This window comes from Strix uralensis, chromosome 8 (assembly GCF_047716275.1).
Source record: "Strix uralensis isolate ZFMK-TIS-50842 chromosome 8, bStrUra1, whole genome shotgun sequence".
In the NCBI taxonomy this organism is placed as follows: Eukaryota; Metazoa; Chordata; class Aves; order Strigiformes; family Strigidae; genus Strix; species Strix uralensis.
Window position 1 is genome coordinate 23,904,679 of NC_133979.1, and position 18,358 is coordinate 23,923,036.

At 38.8% G+C, this 18,358-nt stretch overlaps 1 protein-coding gene across 8 annotated transcripts in view; it reads left to right on the forward strand.

The window, feature by feature from the left end:
* NTNG1 (netrin G1) overlaps nucleotides 1-18,358 on the forward strand; it is a 157,344-nt gene that overhangs the window by 88,123 nt on the left and 50,863 nt on the right. For all 8 annotated transcript variants that reach the window (XM_074876666.1, XM_074876672.1, XM_074876669.1 and 5 more), the window contains exon 4: nucleotides 8,433-8,605. In XM_074876666.1, coding sequence (XP_074732767.1) covers nucleotides 8,433-8,605 — 173 coding nt within the window. The remainder of the gene's footprint in view (nucleotides 1-8,432; nucleotides 8,606-18,358) is intronic.

The following is an 18,358-nucleotide window of genomic DNA, read 5'->3' on the forward strand; positions in this document are numbered from 1 at the left end:
ACTTTGCAGTGATATATTGCTGCACCTTTCATCTGAGGTTTGTGTATCACGTTCTTAACAGTCTAGCAGGTTGTGGTACCAACGCTTACAACTGCTGTGATATAGTGGTTAAACTCTGCCTGGTGGTATTATAGTGATTAAAATCGAAGGTGTGTCTAGGGTATCTGTTGGTGTGTATTGACTTGATACTGACTTACTGCCCAATGGATGGATGACAAAGTAAGGCTAGCTAAACAGGATGTTGGGACAGCAGCAAAAAAAAATTAAAAATAACAAAAACTTTGCTTCCTTAATATCCTGATGTCAGTGAGCAGTATTCAAATCTCAGCCAGCATTCTCCTTAACTTTTTGCACCATCAGACAGATAATGACAAGGTACTGCCAAGCAGATTGCGTTGTTCCAGCTGGTGGAGAGAGTGCTGCATTCTTGTCTCCGTAGCCCTTCTCTGTCTGATGCATTACGGTATGGGCAGCTGAGGATATTCAGGTTTTTACCGTCTCCTAGTTTTTCTTGATATTTAGAACAAACCGATTAAAACACATGTGATATATCATGATAACTCACAACACCTAAGCTGTGTAGTACCTCTGCAACAGATGTACTTCCCACTCTGCCATCCTATCCCATCTATGTATCAAGACATTGATTTCTGTGTGAAGTACAGCGACTTAGGTGAAACCAGAGATTCCAGTGAGAAGGAAGGAAATTTTCAAGTGGGAAAGAAGGAAAAAGAAAAACTAATTGTAATACTGATGAACTTAGAGCTTACATCCGCTGCTTTTTCTCCATTCTTCAGTGGTAGTCTGGGAACCTACTAAAATAATCACTAGTGTTAAATAATCAGTTGGTAGCGCTGGAAGAATCTGTCATTATTGATCTTCATCTTAGCAAGAGATTTTGTTTCCTCTCTGGGAGAGACATGACTGCCATGGGCCCCGTTCAGCATCCTTCATGTAGATAAGAAAAGCTTGCTATTTCTGAGGTTAAAGATTAGAGCAAAATAGATGCATGGAAACAATGTAAAATAACAAGCCTTCTACCTTCTCAGCAGACATGTCCCTAAAATCACATCACACCTGGGCTCCTTATCCTCCACTGACACCCAGTTTCCATGCCATGCTTCTTCAAGGTCTTGGGTCTGCCATTCCAAATGATAAAAAGGTTATCTGCCATTATCTAAAAATACAGCCAGTGAGCCTAGAATAATATGAATGAAAGCTGGAAACAAATTAAGCCACATTTTAAACAGTGTGAACTACCATAAATTCATTGATTCTACTGGAGCCAGATGGATTTACATCAGCTAAGAATCTGGCAAACTGTGTTCACGGGTGAAATTATTTGCAGAACATGCTGCTGGCAAACTCTAGCAGATTTTATAGCCACTCTCTTTATTGACACATTTCCATGAAAACTAATATCTCTGAAGAACAGGCAAAAATGAATATTTGGGAAGGGGATGGAAGTTAGTTCTCTGCAGCAGCTAACAGCAGCTATATTTTCAGACAGATTTATTTCAGCTTTATCACTTAGAGAATGTGAAATGAAGATTAGAAAAAAGCATTTGGCCATTCCACTTGTCTAGATGTATCTAAGTATTTAATACTAAGTTTAGGTATTTTTTTATGTGGTAAACTGAAATAACTTGGACTCAGAATTCGCTGTTCTGTTCAACTAGGCATAAGCATCATTGGATTATTTTTAGACTTTGGACCTAAGAGACTGAAGTAAGTCTGAATCTTTTCATATCTGTTGGTTTATAACATTTTTTTATCTAGCCAAGAAATCAGAAGAGTTTCAAATGCTTAAAAATACTGAGGTGTTTGTAAGAGGTTTAATAGGTTACTGCCTCCTCCTTTCTATGTTTGAGTTCTAAGTGTTGCTGATCTAGCCTGTAAACATTTTCAGTTGCCTCTATTTGTTTGGAAGGATGTCATCTAGTAATGAGAAACATTTACAGTTTATTTGGCAAGGTAAGGTTGCTTGTGGTCCTCTGGCTGAAAGGGGCAGGGGGAAAGGAGTGGCAAACCCAAAAGGACCTGCTCCACTAACGTTTGGCTTCAGAAGGAAGATAGTATGCATCTATCAAATATCTAATCAAATAGAGGTTGAGATATAAATAGATCAGTAGTGATCCTGTCTTGTTTATATTGACCAGCATTTAACTTGACAGTAGTTCCCATTTAAATAATCAGAATATATAGAAATGTTTACTAGCGTGTGAACACAATAAATCTTATAAACATGTCAATATTTAAATTTAGCACCTGTGTGCTCTCAGTGTTGGGCTGGCTTAGGGCAAACAGTGGGCAATTCCATGCCCTGCATGCTTTCTGTGAGTCTTGGAAAGTCTTAACTCCTGTGGGAAAGGGAATTATGCTGCCCTTTTGGACTTTGTTTTCTTTTTTAATATCAAGGTCTCCAAACTGCTGGGAAGTAGCCCACTGAGAAAGCAAAGCAAACATGCTCTCTGTGCCTAGGTTTTGCTGTTCCCCACTACATATATTATATTCAGCTGAGGGAGAATAAGAAGCTATTTTGCCCAATTTTCCATACTGCCTGTGGGAATCTAATTCAATTTCCTCCAAAATTTAGCAGTGAAAACTAAACGGTAAAGAATAAAGTTGAAGAGGCTTCTGTAAATCTCTGGATTCTAAGGTACTAAGGTGCAGCAGGATTACTGAGCACAGGTTAAACTTCTTTTCTAGCCACAAAGCTACTTACAGATTTAAGAAGCTTAAAAACCTGATCCTTGCTTTGCAAATGAAGGAATAATATATCTACCTATACAACGTTATATTTGTTATTATTGAATTTTTTTATCCTTTATTATTGATGTAGCCCCATTCCACAAAGGAAGGTTTTTTTTGGTGGGAGATTATGATGGATTAGATAAATTCAGGCAAAAAGACAGGGAAAAAGACTGGTGACCAAATGCATTACCAGAAATAAACAAATGAAAGAAAGGGCTCACATTTCATTACTCTCACTACAGTGGCTACATTTTACCAGCAGACAAGAGGAATTTTATCCATAACTTCCAGAATAAGATGTAGTACCTTTTTTGGACTTGGATTCCATACAGCAACATGGACCTGAGACATTCATATGGCTCAAAAAATACTGAATAAAAAGCAGAATTGACTTTTGTGCTTCACGTGAGCTGGAACATTTGTTCAGCAGACCTACTAGCAGCCAGCAACCCACGTCATTTTCTGATTGCCAACGGTCCTTAGTTTTTTTGATCCTTTTAGCTCAGAACTTCTTCAGATGGGTAGTCCCTGCAGTGAGCACTGGTAGCCTAGATTGCAGTAATTATCTTGTTACCTCTTTTATGTGTGTGTTCTGTCTATTCTGTCCTCACAGAAATAAATTGGCCAGCAATCATTTTATTTCTTCACAACGGTATGCTTTATACTTGTTTTCATCCTCACAAAATCTGCTTCAATAGTCAAGCTGAGTAGACATCTATTAAGCTTTGGAAATTAGGATAAGGACCAGCATACTTTGTTTTTTTGACATGACATGGAAAAATCTTATGATATAATGAATAACAATATTCAGCAGACATGATGTTTCTGAGGCCATAAGCCTCTATGAAAAGATGTTAAAGAGATTTAAAGGAAAAACAGACTAAGTATTTTCATGATGTTTACCTTGCACACTCAATGGTGCAAGAGTTGTGTCACTTACCGGTACCGACAGTTTCTGAGTTGTGACGAATTTGTCTCATAAAGTGTCAAAAAAAATTAAAAGTAAAAAAGATGTAAAACCTGAAAATTGAATGATTCAGATGCAAGGCTGGTTTTATCCCAAAGATTTCATGATATATTTTAAAGGTGCTTATTTGCTTTCCCAACCTACATCTCTTCCTCCTTCATTGCTGAGGTATCACTTAAAATGTATTTGCAATGTGGAATTTTCATCTTTGTCTACATTGTATTACCAAACTAAATCTCACTGGTGAAACTGCCTCAAGGTCATTAGTAAGCTTGAGAGGCATAATGTAGATAGCCTTAACGTGTTTGATGTCGTGCTAAACACGGCCAAGTCCTTTAGGACAACTGTAGCAAGGTGCTGGAAGTAGTTGCTAGCACTGGCGAGCTGACTAAGGCTGCTAACATTGCTAACAGTGTTTTAAAATGCCTAATTAAAACTGTGTGGGGATGGTATTTTACGCTGTGTGCGCACCATGTTGTGTGGGCAGTAATGCGAAGAGAAAACATACCAACTCCTCTGCAAGTTCAGGCTTTGCTTACCTGGGAGCAGAGAGCTGACTCGTGGCATGTAAAAGTGAAGAGTCTGCAGAGGGCTTACAAGTTGGTTTTAAGTTGATTTTCTAAACTTTGGTGATGACCTAGAATGATCCAAAGATGTATCTAAGTGAGGAACATATGGCTAGTCGTTAAAAATGTATCAAAGAGCTTCTCTTGTCTTCTTTCTCATGAATGATCTCTTCAACATAAATGATCCCCTCATGTGACCTCCAGTCTGTCGGTTGGCACTCACATGCAAGAGCATCAGCATGCTATTAGCGATTACCTTAGTGATATTTACAGCATTTTAATGTCAGTTGTCTGCATGTAAATAGAGTCTGTGAGGAATGCAGCACACCCGGGGCTCGGGCTCCCACTACAACAGCACTGCTCCTTCAACACGCCAGAGTGCTTCCTGCACCTTATGTAACTGCCAAAAATATCATTTCAGTTGCTTTATGACAAAATAATGAGTCTGTCAAAGATGAGTGGTCAGAAAAACAAATTTGTTCTCCCACACAATTAGAGTTTATAGTGTTGGACAGCAATATCAATCTCCAGTGATTCAAAACTGAATTTGCACGTTGGAGGGAAATGCGTTCTTGCATGTGCTGTAACCAGGCTGCTTAGCAGGAAGAGTCCTCACAGTTTGAACTGGAAAGATGGATATCAACTGAGCTGCGGAAACATCAGGATGGAAGTTTCCAAATACAGACAAGTGATGTGGGGACGTGGTGTTCACTTCCACAAACTCAGCACTGACAGAGCTGCTCCCGCAACAATCAACAAAAAAAAAGTCTGAAAAAACTGTCACCAAATATAACAGGCAGACAACTATTCCCTTCAGGTAGAAAACTGTTTCAAAGCCTGCACCTCCCTGTACATAACCTTATTGTTCATGGAGTTGTTGATATTTATAATCATGGACGTTCTTTGTAAAGACATACAAAGCATCAGACCTCAGCAATGCCATTTATGGTGAGCATATACTGTATCTCAGAACTGCACTTTGCCCTTAACATTTGCTTTATCCTTACCTGGAATTTTGCCCTTAGGCTGTTTGCCAGTGCAGTGTGAAGGCTGCAGCATAGGTTCTCTTACATTTGCCATACCTTAGCCTGTATGCTCAAACCTCCTATACTTCTTGGAACTCCCTCAATCATCCCTTCTCAGTACACAGGCAAACCCACCTGATGTGCCAAGCAGCTACTACCCACCCACTGCTACCTAGTAATTGCATTTCTGGGCATGTGTACATAATATCTTGTAAAGCACTTTGACTTTTTTCTTTGGATTTCAAGAAACTATATAGGCATGAAATATTATCATCTGGAACTCAGTACACAGGATGTGGAAGCAGTTTTTTATGTTTTTAGAACTCCTCCATTCTTATACATGCAGCTAAAGTGACCACATTGTTCTCATGGAAGCATCTCCAAGGGCTATATGAAATTTTGTGTTTAATGTGCTTTGTATGTAAATCTAATTAAGCCTTTTGTTACTATATCAGATTTAAAGCAGTAACAGCTAGGAACAGCCTTTCAAAGCAAGTGTTTAAAGAAATTACAAATGGTACCTAGGATTTTCAGTAATAATCTATCATCATGGATATTCACATAAGGTAACAAAATATTTCCTTACCTCTGGAGCAGAAAAGTAATCTTCCTTAAAAAAGAGACGAGACAGATGAGGGACTCTGAACTTGGGCAGTCTTCCATAGGAAGCTGATGTCCACATCCTGACAGGGATCTGATGGGAGCCCAAGTCAGCGACCAGATCAGTGGTGCTCAGCTAATTCACAGTCACCTGAAATGCCTAAGGTCCAGACTCTGCTGCTTTGTTTTCACACTGTACACAATCCAGTATATCTCATCGCAAGAGTGGTTCTCTCAAGGTCCGTCTGGATGGTACATTTACCTAAATAGTCTTCTTTCTGTAACCTTAAATATTTCAGTTTTCCTTACTGCTTATCCCACAAATAGAAGTAGTTTTTTATTGTACCCTAGTCATCTCTCAGACCTGCTACACACATTTACCTCTTCCATTCATCCAGAGAAGGGTCCCTCAAGAACAACAGGCATTTCTCTTCTTTGTAGTAGTCTCTGAGATTGTCCATACATACACTCCGATGAGGTCCCTGGGACAGATTGCCCAATTCCTAGTGCAGCCTTCCTAAAAAAAAAAGTAGTATACAAAATACTATTTCCCTGTTCCAGTAAAAATGCCTCTCCACATACAGCACAGAATTTGGTATTGGCTTGTTTTTCCCCAGACACAGTACCCTCCAACTTCAGTTTGCTCTCCACAGATGCTTTTCTCTTTCAGTTTTAGCACTGTCTGCATTTTTCACTCATTCAGTATTCAGCTACATCCTTGATTTGCTGTGGAAATCATGATTAATCTCTCTGAGATCTGTGAAGTGACCTCAGCAAAAAATTGGTGCAAGTGAGAGGAGAATCAGAGCCTCTGTGGTTCAGTCCTCTGAATGTCTTTTTTCTGCTTATGCTTCTGCTCTTTTACTCCCTATGTATAGTTACTGACACCAACAAGAACTCCAGTTTAATCTCTTCAGATTTCATTAATCTACAGATTTTTTTCAAACTTGTATAACACTAACGATCATAAACCAAGCCCAACTTCTATGTTGCCTATACAATAAGAAGGCAATTTTCATATTCCTGTAGACAGTAAAACCACCTGTTACTTTTCTTAATAGCAGTGCCATTTACCAAAATCTTCAATCTCTACACGAATAGGCATATCTCATCCACTGACACCCAGGCAGGCATCTTTCATTCTGCAGTGGCTAGTCTTTGAAAATGTACTTTACAATTGATGTAGTCTTTAAGCATCCATATTTTGGAAATGATATAAAAATGAATCACAGTTTCTTTTGTCTAGCATACTCAATACATTTTGGTAATTTCAGTTTAAAAGGTGCTGATCCTGGTTTTATTTAGAATGAGCATTGCTCAAATAACAGCAGTTTCATCTGCCTCATTTCTAGCATTGAGAAGAATGCTCCACCATCTACTATATTACAGATTCTTGTGGATTTTCTCCAGCAGCCACTTATGACAACTGCAAGCTTGTTTTACCCTGGGGATATATATGTATGTAGCCAGTTGCTTCAGGTCATATTCCTTCCAAATGGAAGTCAGCTTGACAGCTGTTAATTTGCACTTGGCCATTCCATGTGTTGTTTTGCTCTAATTATTGGTCACTGTATGGAACAGGTGACAAATGCCCACATGAGAACCCTTTAAATCACTAGATATAGAATCATTAGGAAAACAAACAGGCAGGGTCGTTAAATACTGGTTTTCTCTCCAGCCCCAAACAGAAACAGATTTTAGCCAGTTTTGACATTTATTGGAAAGGTATGGGAAGAGGTGACAATACCTGTTTATGAACCTAGCTTCCCATTCTGTAAGTGCCCTAGTATCAGGGAAAGAGAGGAATTTGAAGAAAATTCAGTTGTTCTAAGACCAGATGCAGAATCTGGTTTATGTAATGATTTTGTTGCAAGGTTCGATTAACTGTTCTTTCCCAAGTAAAACTAAATGTGCCTACCAAAATATCTCCTCTGACCTTCAGCTACTTCAACTATATCAAATTAAAGTGGGCAAAAAAATTTTCCTTTCTGAGCAAGAAAGTACTTGCTGAACAATAATGGCAAAACACCATTATAGCGAGCTCCCCTTCTACTGAAGTGTGGCATTGCAGAGGATATTGAATTGAAATCTGTTTTTTCAGACTCCCAGGGCCTAATTTGGATCTTAATTTGGGCCATTCTCTAAGGACATAAGCAGAGGACTTGTTTTGTTTCTGGGAGAAGTGAGTAACTCTTGAATTTCTGCAAGATTATAGACCTGTCTGTAGTGAAAATTATGAATAATTTAGTTGATCTCAGTGGAGCTGTGTTAGTGAAAACAAGAAAAGAGTCAGCATCTTGGAGGCTTGGTGAAATTACTGCTTTTAGACCTGTGTGAGCTGAAAATATTACAGCATGCTATTTGAGTGATGTGCTGTAAAGCATGCTAAAACAATAATACAGGCACAACACACAGAAATAGAGTGGTTGCCATAGGACATGCTTTACTAAGACTTAGTCTGAACTTAAACTCACCTCTAAATAATATCCTACTTTTTTTATTTTTGCCTTCTAAAAATAGGTGTAAGTGCAACCTTCACGCTACTGGCTGTAAAGAAGAAAACAAAAGACTACTTTGTGAATGTGAGCATAACACAACTGGCCCAGACTGTGGAAAATGCAAGAAGAATTACCAGGGCCGACCGTGGAGCCCTGGTTCTTATCTGCCTATACCTAAGGGCACTGCTAATATCTGTAAGTAGTTCTGTATAATAAGGATATTTCATTATTAGAATTCTGCCCTGTATCATGACTCTGAAAAAAGATTAATGCTGTCAGAAGTTTGTCATTTCTTTATGACCCAGTGCATATAATTGGACAAGGTGTCAAATTTTAAGTGTTAATTGTAAGTATCATCTGTGCTCTCACATGTGCTCTCACATGGTTGTAAATAACTTGCATGAAAACTGCATGTTTGTATCCATAGACAAATCCCTGGACGCTGCACAGAAAGGGCTAAGGAATGAAAATATTAGGACCCTTCACATAAAAAGCACACACAGAGGAGAGAAACCAGTGGGAATATGTGCAGTACTGCTCCAGCCATGGCACCCTTCATACATCCTTATTGCTTCAAGACTCAAAACAACCTCAGCTCAGTGTGTGAGATGAGGTCCTTGCTTATTTTATATCCATTTAAGAAAGTTAAAAAATCTCAGACGAAACTTTTCCAATTAACAACTAAAGATCTAAAGTTTGGTAAAGGAAGTTTAATAACTAAAGATCTAAAGGTTGGTAAAGGAAGTTTTTACCTGATGTCGACGTGCAGTCCAGATTCATATGCACTCTTCTAGATCACTGTGGATGTTGAAGGGGGAAGGGGAGGGCAGAACCTGCGTGTTTTTATCTGCTTGTTTCCAGCTAGCAACTGTTCAACAACACACATAGTCACTATTCCAGCACACTTTCATATTATCCAAAGGAATTTATTGACAGCTGCATTTCCTGGTCCTGGACAGGATTGGGTCGAAAAGAACATGGTGCTGAAAGAGAGGGCATGAAGACAAGTATGAGCATCAGTTCTTCTTTTCATTCATGTATGAAATACACAATGGTCCCGAATCCTCCTGAACTGGGTAACAGACTTAAATTCCTTTGAAGAAAGGATTGAAGAGGATGAGGATAAATCACCAAACCTTTTGACAGAAGTTACTAGCTTCTTTTAAGAAAAGAATCCACAATTTTTTCCTGATTAAAAGCAAAACATTCATTTTAGAATATTAGACTGTAACTATTTACTGAAGAGTTATTTGGGAGAAACAGAGCTATGTACTGCAGTTGAATGAAAAGTTTAAAACCAGGAGCAATGTGCAATGCTCAGAATGTTATCTATGACTTCAAAGCAGCAGCTGTGAAGAATCAAAACTCAAAAATGAATATCATACGAAGCAGGACCTTATCAAGTTAAATGTGAGAGTAATAGACCAAGTAACAAACCATGAAGTGTGGGGGCATGAAATTATGATAAAATTCTTACTGAGCAGAAAAAGAACTTCCAAAAAGCGGGGGAAAAACATTTTGTAAGAATATTCACTTTTTCGCATGTTATAAAAAGTGAGTGTGGCTCACAGAATTAATACTTAAAAGCTATGTTCAGAAAAAAATTGTGAAGTTTACTAGGTTGGTTTTATTTATATATTTTATATATATATACATACGCACATACATACATATGTATGCACATAGATACATATATGTATAATGTAGTTGCTGCCCAGCCATCATCTAAACTAGTGACAAGATACAACTGAACATGAAAACGAGGATCTTTCTAAATGCAGCTTGCTATATCAGTTACATCATTTCCAATCAGTTGAGCACACACCAGAAAGAACAGTGGGATTAGCGCCCACTGAAAGAATGCCTGAAGCCTGTTAAAACAACTTTCAACATTATTGAATGCCATCAGATAAACAGTTCCATCAAAAATAAAAATATTTTGCAAATAATAGTCAGTCTTTTCTGGTTTTTATTATTATTTTTACTATTATTATGATAGCATCATGAAAACATAACCTTGTTTGAGCTGACGAATGCTCCACTTACCCTCAAATCCTGACTTTAGCAGTGACCAGCAGCAGGAATTTATGGCAAAGAGGAAGTAGTATGAAGGATGTCTTCTTTGCCTTACCCGTTGCCAGCAACAAACTGGCTTTCTGAGCTGGACCCTCCATCCTACCGGCAGTGGTTGCTAGCTGCTGAGTGGAGAGAGAGACCCAGCTGTCATAACCTTTATCTCAGTGACAACTTGTGGCAATACAGTTCACATTTTAATGACACAATGAGTGAAAGGTATTTCCTTTTGTTTTCTTTAAATGTTTTTATATGGTTAAGCCTGTACCTGCTTAGATAGGAAGAAATAGAGAATAATGCATTCCTATTTGCATCTGTTATACCATTTATTGCATAGATTTGATATGTCCACTCCTCCAACCTATTTTATAAATGATGAATCCTAATCTATTTAATCTTATCATATATAAAACCATGCCACATCTCTGGTCATCTGTGTTTTCTTGCTCACTTCTGGTTCTATGATGTCATTTTTTTATTTGGTGAGGCTAAAACTACACATGATTCTAGACATAAGAACCACATGGATCTTTTACAATGGCATAAAAATGTGTCTGCTTTATATTTTGTTATTACAGGAATCAGCCCTTGAGTCCTTTTTAAAGACTGTGCCACAGTTACATTTCTTCTCGTATCAAGGCTGACATAAGTGACAGGTTCATATGTTACAGTAGTTAGTTCAGAAATGTCATATTTGAGTTCCTTTAAAACACTGTTTGAGTGAACATCACCTTATGGCAATTCTTATGTTCTATATTGTTTACATCTTCTAAAACACCTTCAGATTATGATAGACATTGAGAAACTTCCTCAGATTGTGAGAATCTCTCTAACCTTCTTTGCTGTGAACATCAGTGAAAACAATTAAGTTAGGATCCAGTACTTTTATACCTTGATTGCCTGTCTACCTAATCATCTCACTGGGAGGCCTCCTGCTTCTAGTGTGGTTATTTTAACAAAAAAGAATTATTAAATTTTATGTCTGTAGCAAGTTGAATCTCAAAATACTGTGGTTTATATTTAACTTGACAGATTTTATGCTTTTTTTTCCCCTATCTTTCTCCATTGAGATGACTTACACTTTTGAAGGGTGTCTTTCCAAAATAATCTTCATTCTGCTGTTTTGGGTTGGGTGTTGGGGGTTTTTTTTGTTTAGAAGATTTTGTAATCTTCTTAAATTTTCTAAAATCTTCTAAAATTTTGTAATCTTTTTAAAAAATTGATGGGTTTTATGTGATTATTCTGAGTCTCATACACTTTAGCCTGCCTCCAAGCTGTTCGCATTAAATCTTTTTAGCTGTTCTTCTCATTTTTCTTTTAACTAACTTCCTTGGTTTTATCTGCTCACTCTCTGAAAATTAAATATTACTGCAATGGATTTTTTTTTTTTTATCCTTCTCAACAAGTATGTTGACTTTCAGTCCAGAAGTGGTTCTCTGATAACTACTTCTTGAATCAGGTCCTATGCACTCCTCAGAACTAAATCAGCTTGTCTTCTTGCGGGTTGTCTGATTACTTGCTACAGGCAGCAATCATTTATGGTATGTAAAAACTTCATTTCTTTTGTCACTTCCTGATTGAATGCTGCATGTGTTGGAGCATATGAAATTTTGAATTATTATGTAAACTCTCTGCACAGCCAATGTAGTTTCACTTATCCTGTTCATTTATGTCACCATCTCCATCGTGTGGTCAGCATATACTCCCCCGATCAGGTGGAATTCTGTAAACAGTTATTGAAACATGTTGATAGAATTAACTTACCTGGTTTGACTCTAAACTTCCCTTGATATATTACTTTAATTCCCTGGGGCCACTTTGTATAATCCAGTAATACAGTGTCCCTCTGATACTCTTCCTTTCTCCAATTTTCAGAGTCTATCTTTTCCATCTAAGACCAAAATATTTTAAATTTTAAATGGATTTAAAGTTTTTTTATATGAGTGTGCTTAAATAAGATACAGCTAAAAATAGATGTACACAGAAAATTTTTTCACAAAAAGATCCTTTTTCTTGAGATTCTCTGAATTTGGGTAATTTGCTGAGATTCAACAAGAAGCCTAATGTCCATTTCCAAATCTTTCCCAACTGGAACTTCTGTTGTTTCCACTGTTCTGCTTCTGCCATTTTTTTTGTGGCCAGTAAGACCTTATTATACCTTTTCAAGACACAGTTTATGAAATACAAGACCATTCTAGATTATACTCTAGTCATAGCCTAAACCATGACATAAAGCTGTTTTCTGTATCCTTCTCATTTTAAGTCAACATGAGTTTTTCAGGAGAACACGAATGTTTTTTCTGTGCTTTGCTTGTGAAAGACACAGAGTACTCTGTTGTTTACTGGCACTAACAATATTTCCACATTTGTCTCCCACATAGCATTTATTTTATATTTTTCACTCTATCTTATTCACTATTTTGTGATTACATTTGTTCCCTTGTGCTGCCACATTGTATGGATAGTTTGTCCTGCAATATGTTTTGACACTCGAAGTGAACTTATTGAATTTCTCTATAGTTGGTATTACAAGATAGCTTTTCTCCTCAGCAGTTGTATGTGTCTGACAGCACTAGCCCTTTTCTTCCTCCTGTTGTTTAGGACATCTTTGGCACTTATGTACTTCGCTCCATCAGACAGAGCTAAGACTGTGCTGGGCTGCCATCCATCAAAGCCTGCTTGCTTTTTGTCAGTCCCTCCACAACCAATAACTCGTACGAGAAGTGCTTGACATTCGGTGAAAACTGCCTCCCAGCTGTTACATGACTTTCCTAATTCATAGTTCAACATGAAACAAAAGATTGACCAGGACACAGGGAACATTGGTGGTTCTTTTCAGCCACAGTTAGGCAGATGGTCTCAATCAGTTTACTGAATTTCTCCTGCAGCAGGTCCCCCTCTGATAGTAGAGCCTCTGTCTCAGCAGCAAGGCCTTAATCCTCCCTGAATGGGAAAAGACTTATGAGGCATCACTGCAGCACAGCTGCCATGGAAACAGTTTCTGGCAAAAATATGGCGCTTGAAGTATTGCACTGATTACCCTCATCTGTGTTTGTAGTTTTACCCATGAATATTTGCTGACACAAAGCCATCTTGAAGGACGGGGATGAAGGAAGTAGGCCAAGAGGTTGTATGATGGCAGGCTTTCTATTCAGGAGTCCAAGTAGCATGGATCCCTGTAACTGAAAAGATCACACATCCTGCTGTCCTGTCAAAGCAGACTCATAAAGTAGAAAGTGTCCCATTTTCTAAGAGCCCCTTTCTCCCAAACAGCTGGAAGGAGCTTTCCAGTGCCTGCTTCATGACTGAGGTAGAGGAGGTGATTCCACATGATCTCGATTTGAAGGAATGGGACACTTGTGCTTAACATGTAAAAGGTTGCTCCTTGATGATTTTGATAACATCTTTCTTAGAGAAAAAAGAAGATATGAATGCAATAATAAGTTACAAAATGGCAAAACTTCTTGTTGTTCCTATTCTATATTCATTTTGGCTCATGAAGCTTACAGAAGATGTAAAGCCACAGAAAGATGTCACACAAAAGCTGTGTCAGGCTGGGAAACTTGATGGTGAGGGCAAAGCTGTAGTGTATCAAGAGCATTCAGGAGCACAGAAGTGTCAGGAAAACCTGCAAATGATAAACTAACTTCCTTCCAACTAGGTATCCAGTGTAATGGGCAGCAAAACATTGCAGGTACATACCTAAAACCCAATGCACTATAAATAACATATGCTCTGTTTTTTTAAATGGGACTTGAAAAAATATTCTTCAACACTCTACCCTCTTGCATGACCCTGCTGAGTTGGTTGTTTGTGCTGGTTATTGTGGCATCTGTTGCTGAGAAATGAATTGTTTCCATCCATCACTGGTTTCAAACTACTCTGTTTTTGCCATATACAGCGACAAGGGGCAATGAAAGAAGGTTCTAGTCCTTAAGCAGCAGTATGGGTAGGCAAAGTGTCTTTTCTAAGATACTCAAAGTTCTAAAAATGGTCTGAGTTTCAGGCTTTTTGAAGCTTCTAATATCTAATATTCTATCAATAAATCATGACTACTTGAAAAAAAGTCCTTTGATCTCACTGGGAGTTTCTTAGACAGAGTTTTCAGTACTGGTTTAGAGTCACTAGAACATCATAAGAAAAAAGTCCAGATTTTAAAGGTGTTACCCAATAAACCAATAAGTAAATATTTTCTCTGTCCCATTCATGTGTGGTGATACTGCTTGGGAAAGCAGAGGTAGAGTATAACAGACTTCATGTAAGTAGTTCTTTTTCTGGGAATTTAGAAATTTTCAATCTTTACAGAGCAAGCAACTGCGAAATTAACAGTAGCAGGAGTTCTAGGGCTCTTGCAATGAAATACATGTGACATTTCCTAAGAATTGTGTCTTTCACTGTGTATGGTCCTTTGGCTGAATACAGGTTTGGCGATACATGAAAAGTTTACTCCTGTGATCCTAACAATCACTCCTTTGAGGGATTACAAGATGCAAGGTTCTTCCGGCTTCTCAGGGCTTTAAATTACTAGAGAATTCATAACCTCTGAAACTGATGCTGAGGATCTGATATTGCAATCATGCGTCAGTGGAGGAGTTGCAAAGGGAGAAAAGACTCGCTGCAGGGAGTGCTGTCATGCTGCAGCACAGTTATTCTAGCAGAAGATCAGATGTGGCATTAACAGCTTTGCTCTGACTCTTTGCTATGGAAAGCTCTATATTTTGTTCTTGTTTTAAGAGTTTAAAAGTGTGGTGTAGAGTGCAATTATAAGGATGTCTCTTTTGTCAGAAAAGCTCTCACACAGCTTTGATCAGCAATTAATATGAATCCAAACATGCACTGCACTGTTTACTATCATATCCTGCATGCCTTCATAGGAGACAGCCTTAATTCTCAGTCTCTGGGCTGTATTCACCTGGATAATTCACTGAGCTCTGGCTGACAGTCTTTCCCTGAATGTGAGCAAGCTGGGAGCTGGGTGTCATGTTTTGATAGCAGCAGGAGCCTGTCCCTGGCTCCCTGTCATAAGGCAGGTGCATGTTCAGCTTATGATGGAGAAGAGGCAGAGAAGCCCATGGGAAAGATGGTAGCCAAGACTTAGCTGCCAGAATAATTCCTTCATCCCAGGCATACTCCATGCCCAGGAAGGGATGCAGCCTGGCTGCATTAATTGCGCGGCTGGCGGGAAGCGCACGCAGGCATTGACAATGGAGGTGATAACAGGGACTGCAGGGTATGACCCACCCTGTGACTGGAAGCAGCAGTGTGGCCCTTCTCACCAAAAGCCTGATGCTCTTTCTTTGTGTTAGGGATTTCACACTAACACAAACTACAGAAGAAATCAAAAACTTGCTTTCTTTGCTAGCACCTGATTTGCTTTTTTTCTCCATTCTCAGTAGTCAGCTTCATGGTAGCAAATAGCTAAAACAACCCATTCCTGGGAAAAGGGGAAATGAGAAAATTACAGGGCAGATGCAGAAGATCTTATGAAAGGAAAACACCAGATTTTTTTCTCTCAAGTAATGCATGTATATTTAGATGCACTTACAGTGAACATGTAATATACCACCCTCAACTCAAGTCAGAAATAATAAATAGTGTTAGAGACTTTCTTCTGCAATGTTTGCCATTTTGGGGGCAGTAGCTGCTCCTGAACTTTGCACGATTTTCTCACTGTTTCTTCGCTATAAAACTATTACCATTAATAACTATCCCAGTGATTTCAACTGGAAGATAATTTAGACTGAACATTGCCTTGGTTTAACAACTGAATATACATAAATGCAATCACTTGGTTTTATTTACTCTTTACGTCTAGCTGAATAGCTCAGTGCATCAAGGCAAGTAATGGGCCTGATTCTTCATCTCTGTCTCTACAACCTGTTCACATCATTTCACTGCTGCAAAGTACTCACAGATTTCAGTACAAGGCTGACTGGAGACAATCCGCATCATGTAACGTATCAGTCTCCAAAGGGCTGGCGGGGGGCGGCTGGCTCCCCTCAGCCCATTGGTGTCCACAGTGGCGGTGCCATGGGAGGAGCCGTGCAGTCGGGCCCCCGCCTGCCTCCTGACAGAGGGGGAGAGGCAGAATCCCACCTCCCGTGCCTCGTTACCTAAGGACTTGCACCAAATACAGCTCAGCTGAATTTAAGAGCTAGCCTCAATATGTAACTCCAGATCTCACAAAAACACTCGTACTAAGAATAATTTTCCCATCATATGTGCGGTTTTCACAGAGTGTTAATAGATCCTGCTTCGTGGACCTACATAACCAGCTCTTTTCCAGACAAACTTAGAAGTGCCATTCTCACTCTCTCTAGCAGAAAGGACACAAAGTAGTGCACTATCAAGGCCAGTCACTGCACACAGGAATACCTGGTATTACAAAAATCAAGCTGGTTACAGAAGATCACACCAACCCAGAAACTCTGTACAGAAATATCAAAAGAGCTTTTCAAACAGCACCTGAAGACAACTTTGCAAGGTTAATACGGAGCCCTTCAGGCTAGCAGGCATCTTGTTTTCATTATTCTCTGCCCAGGAAGCATTTATCACTATGAATTCATTGAAAATTTTGAAGTACAGTAAAATAAGGAGAGCAGACTTGCAGGAAAACCTCTCCCTTTGCTACAATCTGTTCAGAAGAGAAAGGAAAGGATATTTGTGTATGTGTGTAGGAGAGAGAGAGGTTTGAGGCGGGGGAGTATACCCAGAGGAAATACAAATACCATTTCACAGTGGAAGTGTGAGTGCGAGAACACAGTATCTGTATTTTGTCTAATATTTTGCAGGTTCCATCAGTGTATAAAGGAAAATGAATCCTGTTAATTTAAAATAGCTACAATGACTTGCAAAAATGTAAACAAGCTGCTATGAAATTTCAGGGAAAATTATTTGAAAATTGATTGCCTTTTTGACATTTAAGACAAAAGAATAGCAGTGCTCTTACATTATCCTAACTGAAAAAAAGCACTTTTTGTTACTTTTAGAACTATAACAGCATTGTTCTATTACGATATTTTTATTTGGCTTTCAGTACCTCATGATTCTAAAATTTTGGAAAACACATGTTAATCTCAGCAGAAGTAGAAATAATTCTGTTTGCAAACAACCCCTGAGTATGGGCCTCGGTTGGCAGCAGGTGCTGTCTCCAGTGCCGTGCCTGACGCTCTACCAGACCACAGGTTCCATAGGATATGAAACCAGAGAGCTGCGGTTCTGACGTGTGCCCCAGAACTGATGTGGTGAAACACAAAAGATCTGTTTATGGTTGCCATTCTGCAATGCAGTTACTTCGGCCATGTCTTAGCCATGCCATGAGTTAAAAATGTTCCCAACTTGACTCTGCAACCTTGCTTACAGTGTATATCATTTATCCCCAAGACATTCCTGTGCTCCAGTTTGCTTAATGGCAGAATGAGGTCCATGCCATCTCCGAGTAAGACAGAACTTCAAGATAGATGTTGAAAGAAGTATAGCAGATGTTTAATGGAGAAACAGACAGATTTCTGCAGTAAAATGCATGCCATCAAAAGTCAATAAAACTTACAAAAGGCAAACTGTATTTAACTAAGAGAATGCAAATATCCAGGATTTAAATACCAATCCACAATTTGTGACTTTAACCCAAGAGACTAGCAATAGTGCCATTAGCAATTCCATTTAATCTACAGAAAATGGCATTTTATTAAAGATTTCATATCCATATTTTTGTGCTACACACCTTTCAGGGCAGACCTGACGACAAGCTACATGTTGGGACTGCATCATGCAACATGAGATCCCCAATGCTAATCCAGCAGAGGAGTTTTACTCCTCAGCAGCCCTACCTCTTCTGGTAAATCTCACCTGCCTCTGGAATGGTTTCCTTGCATT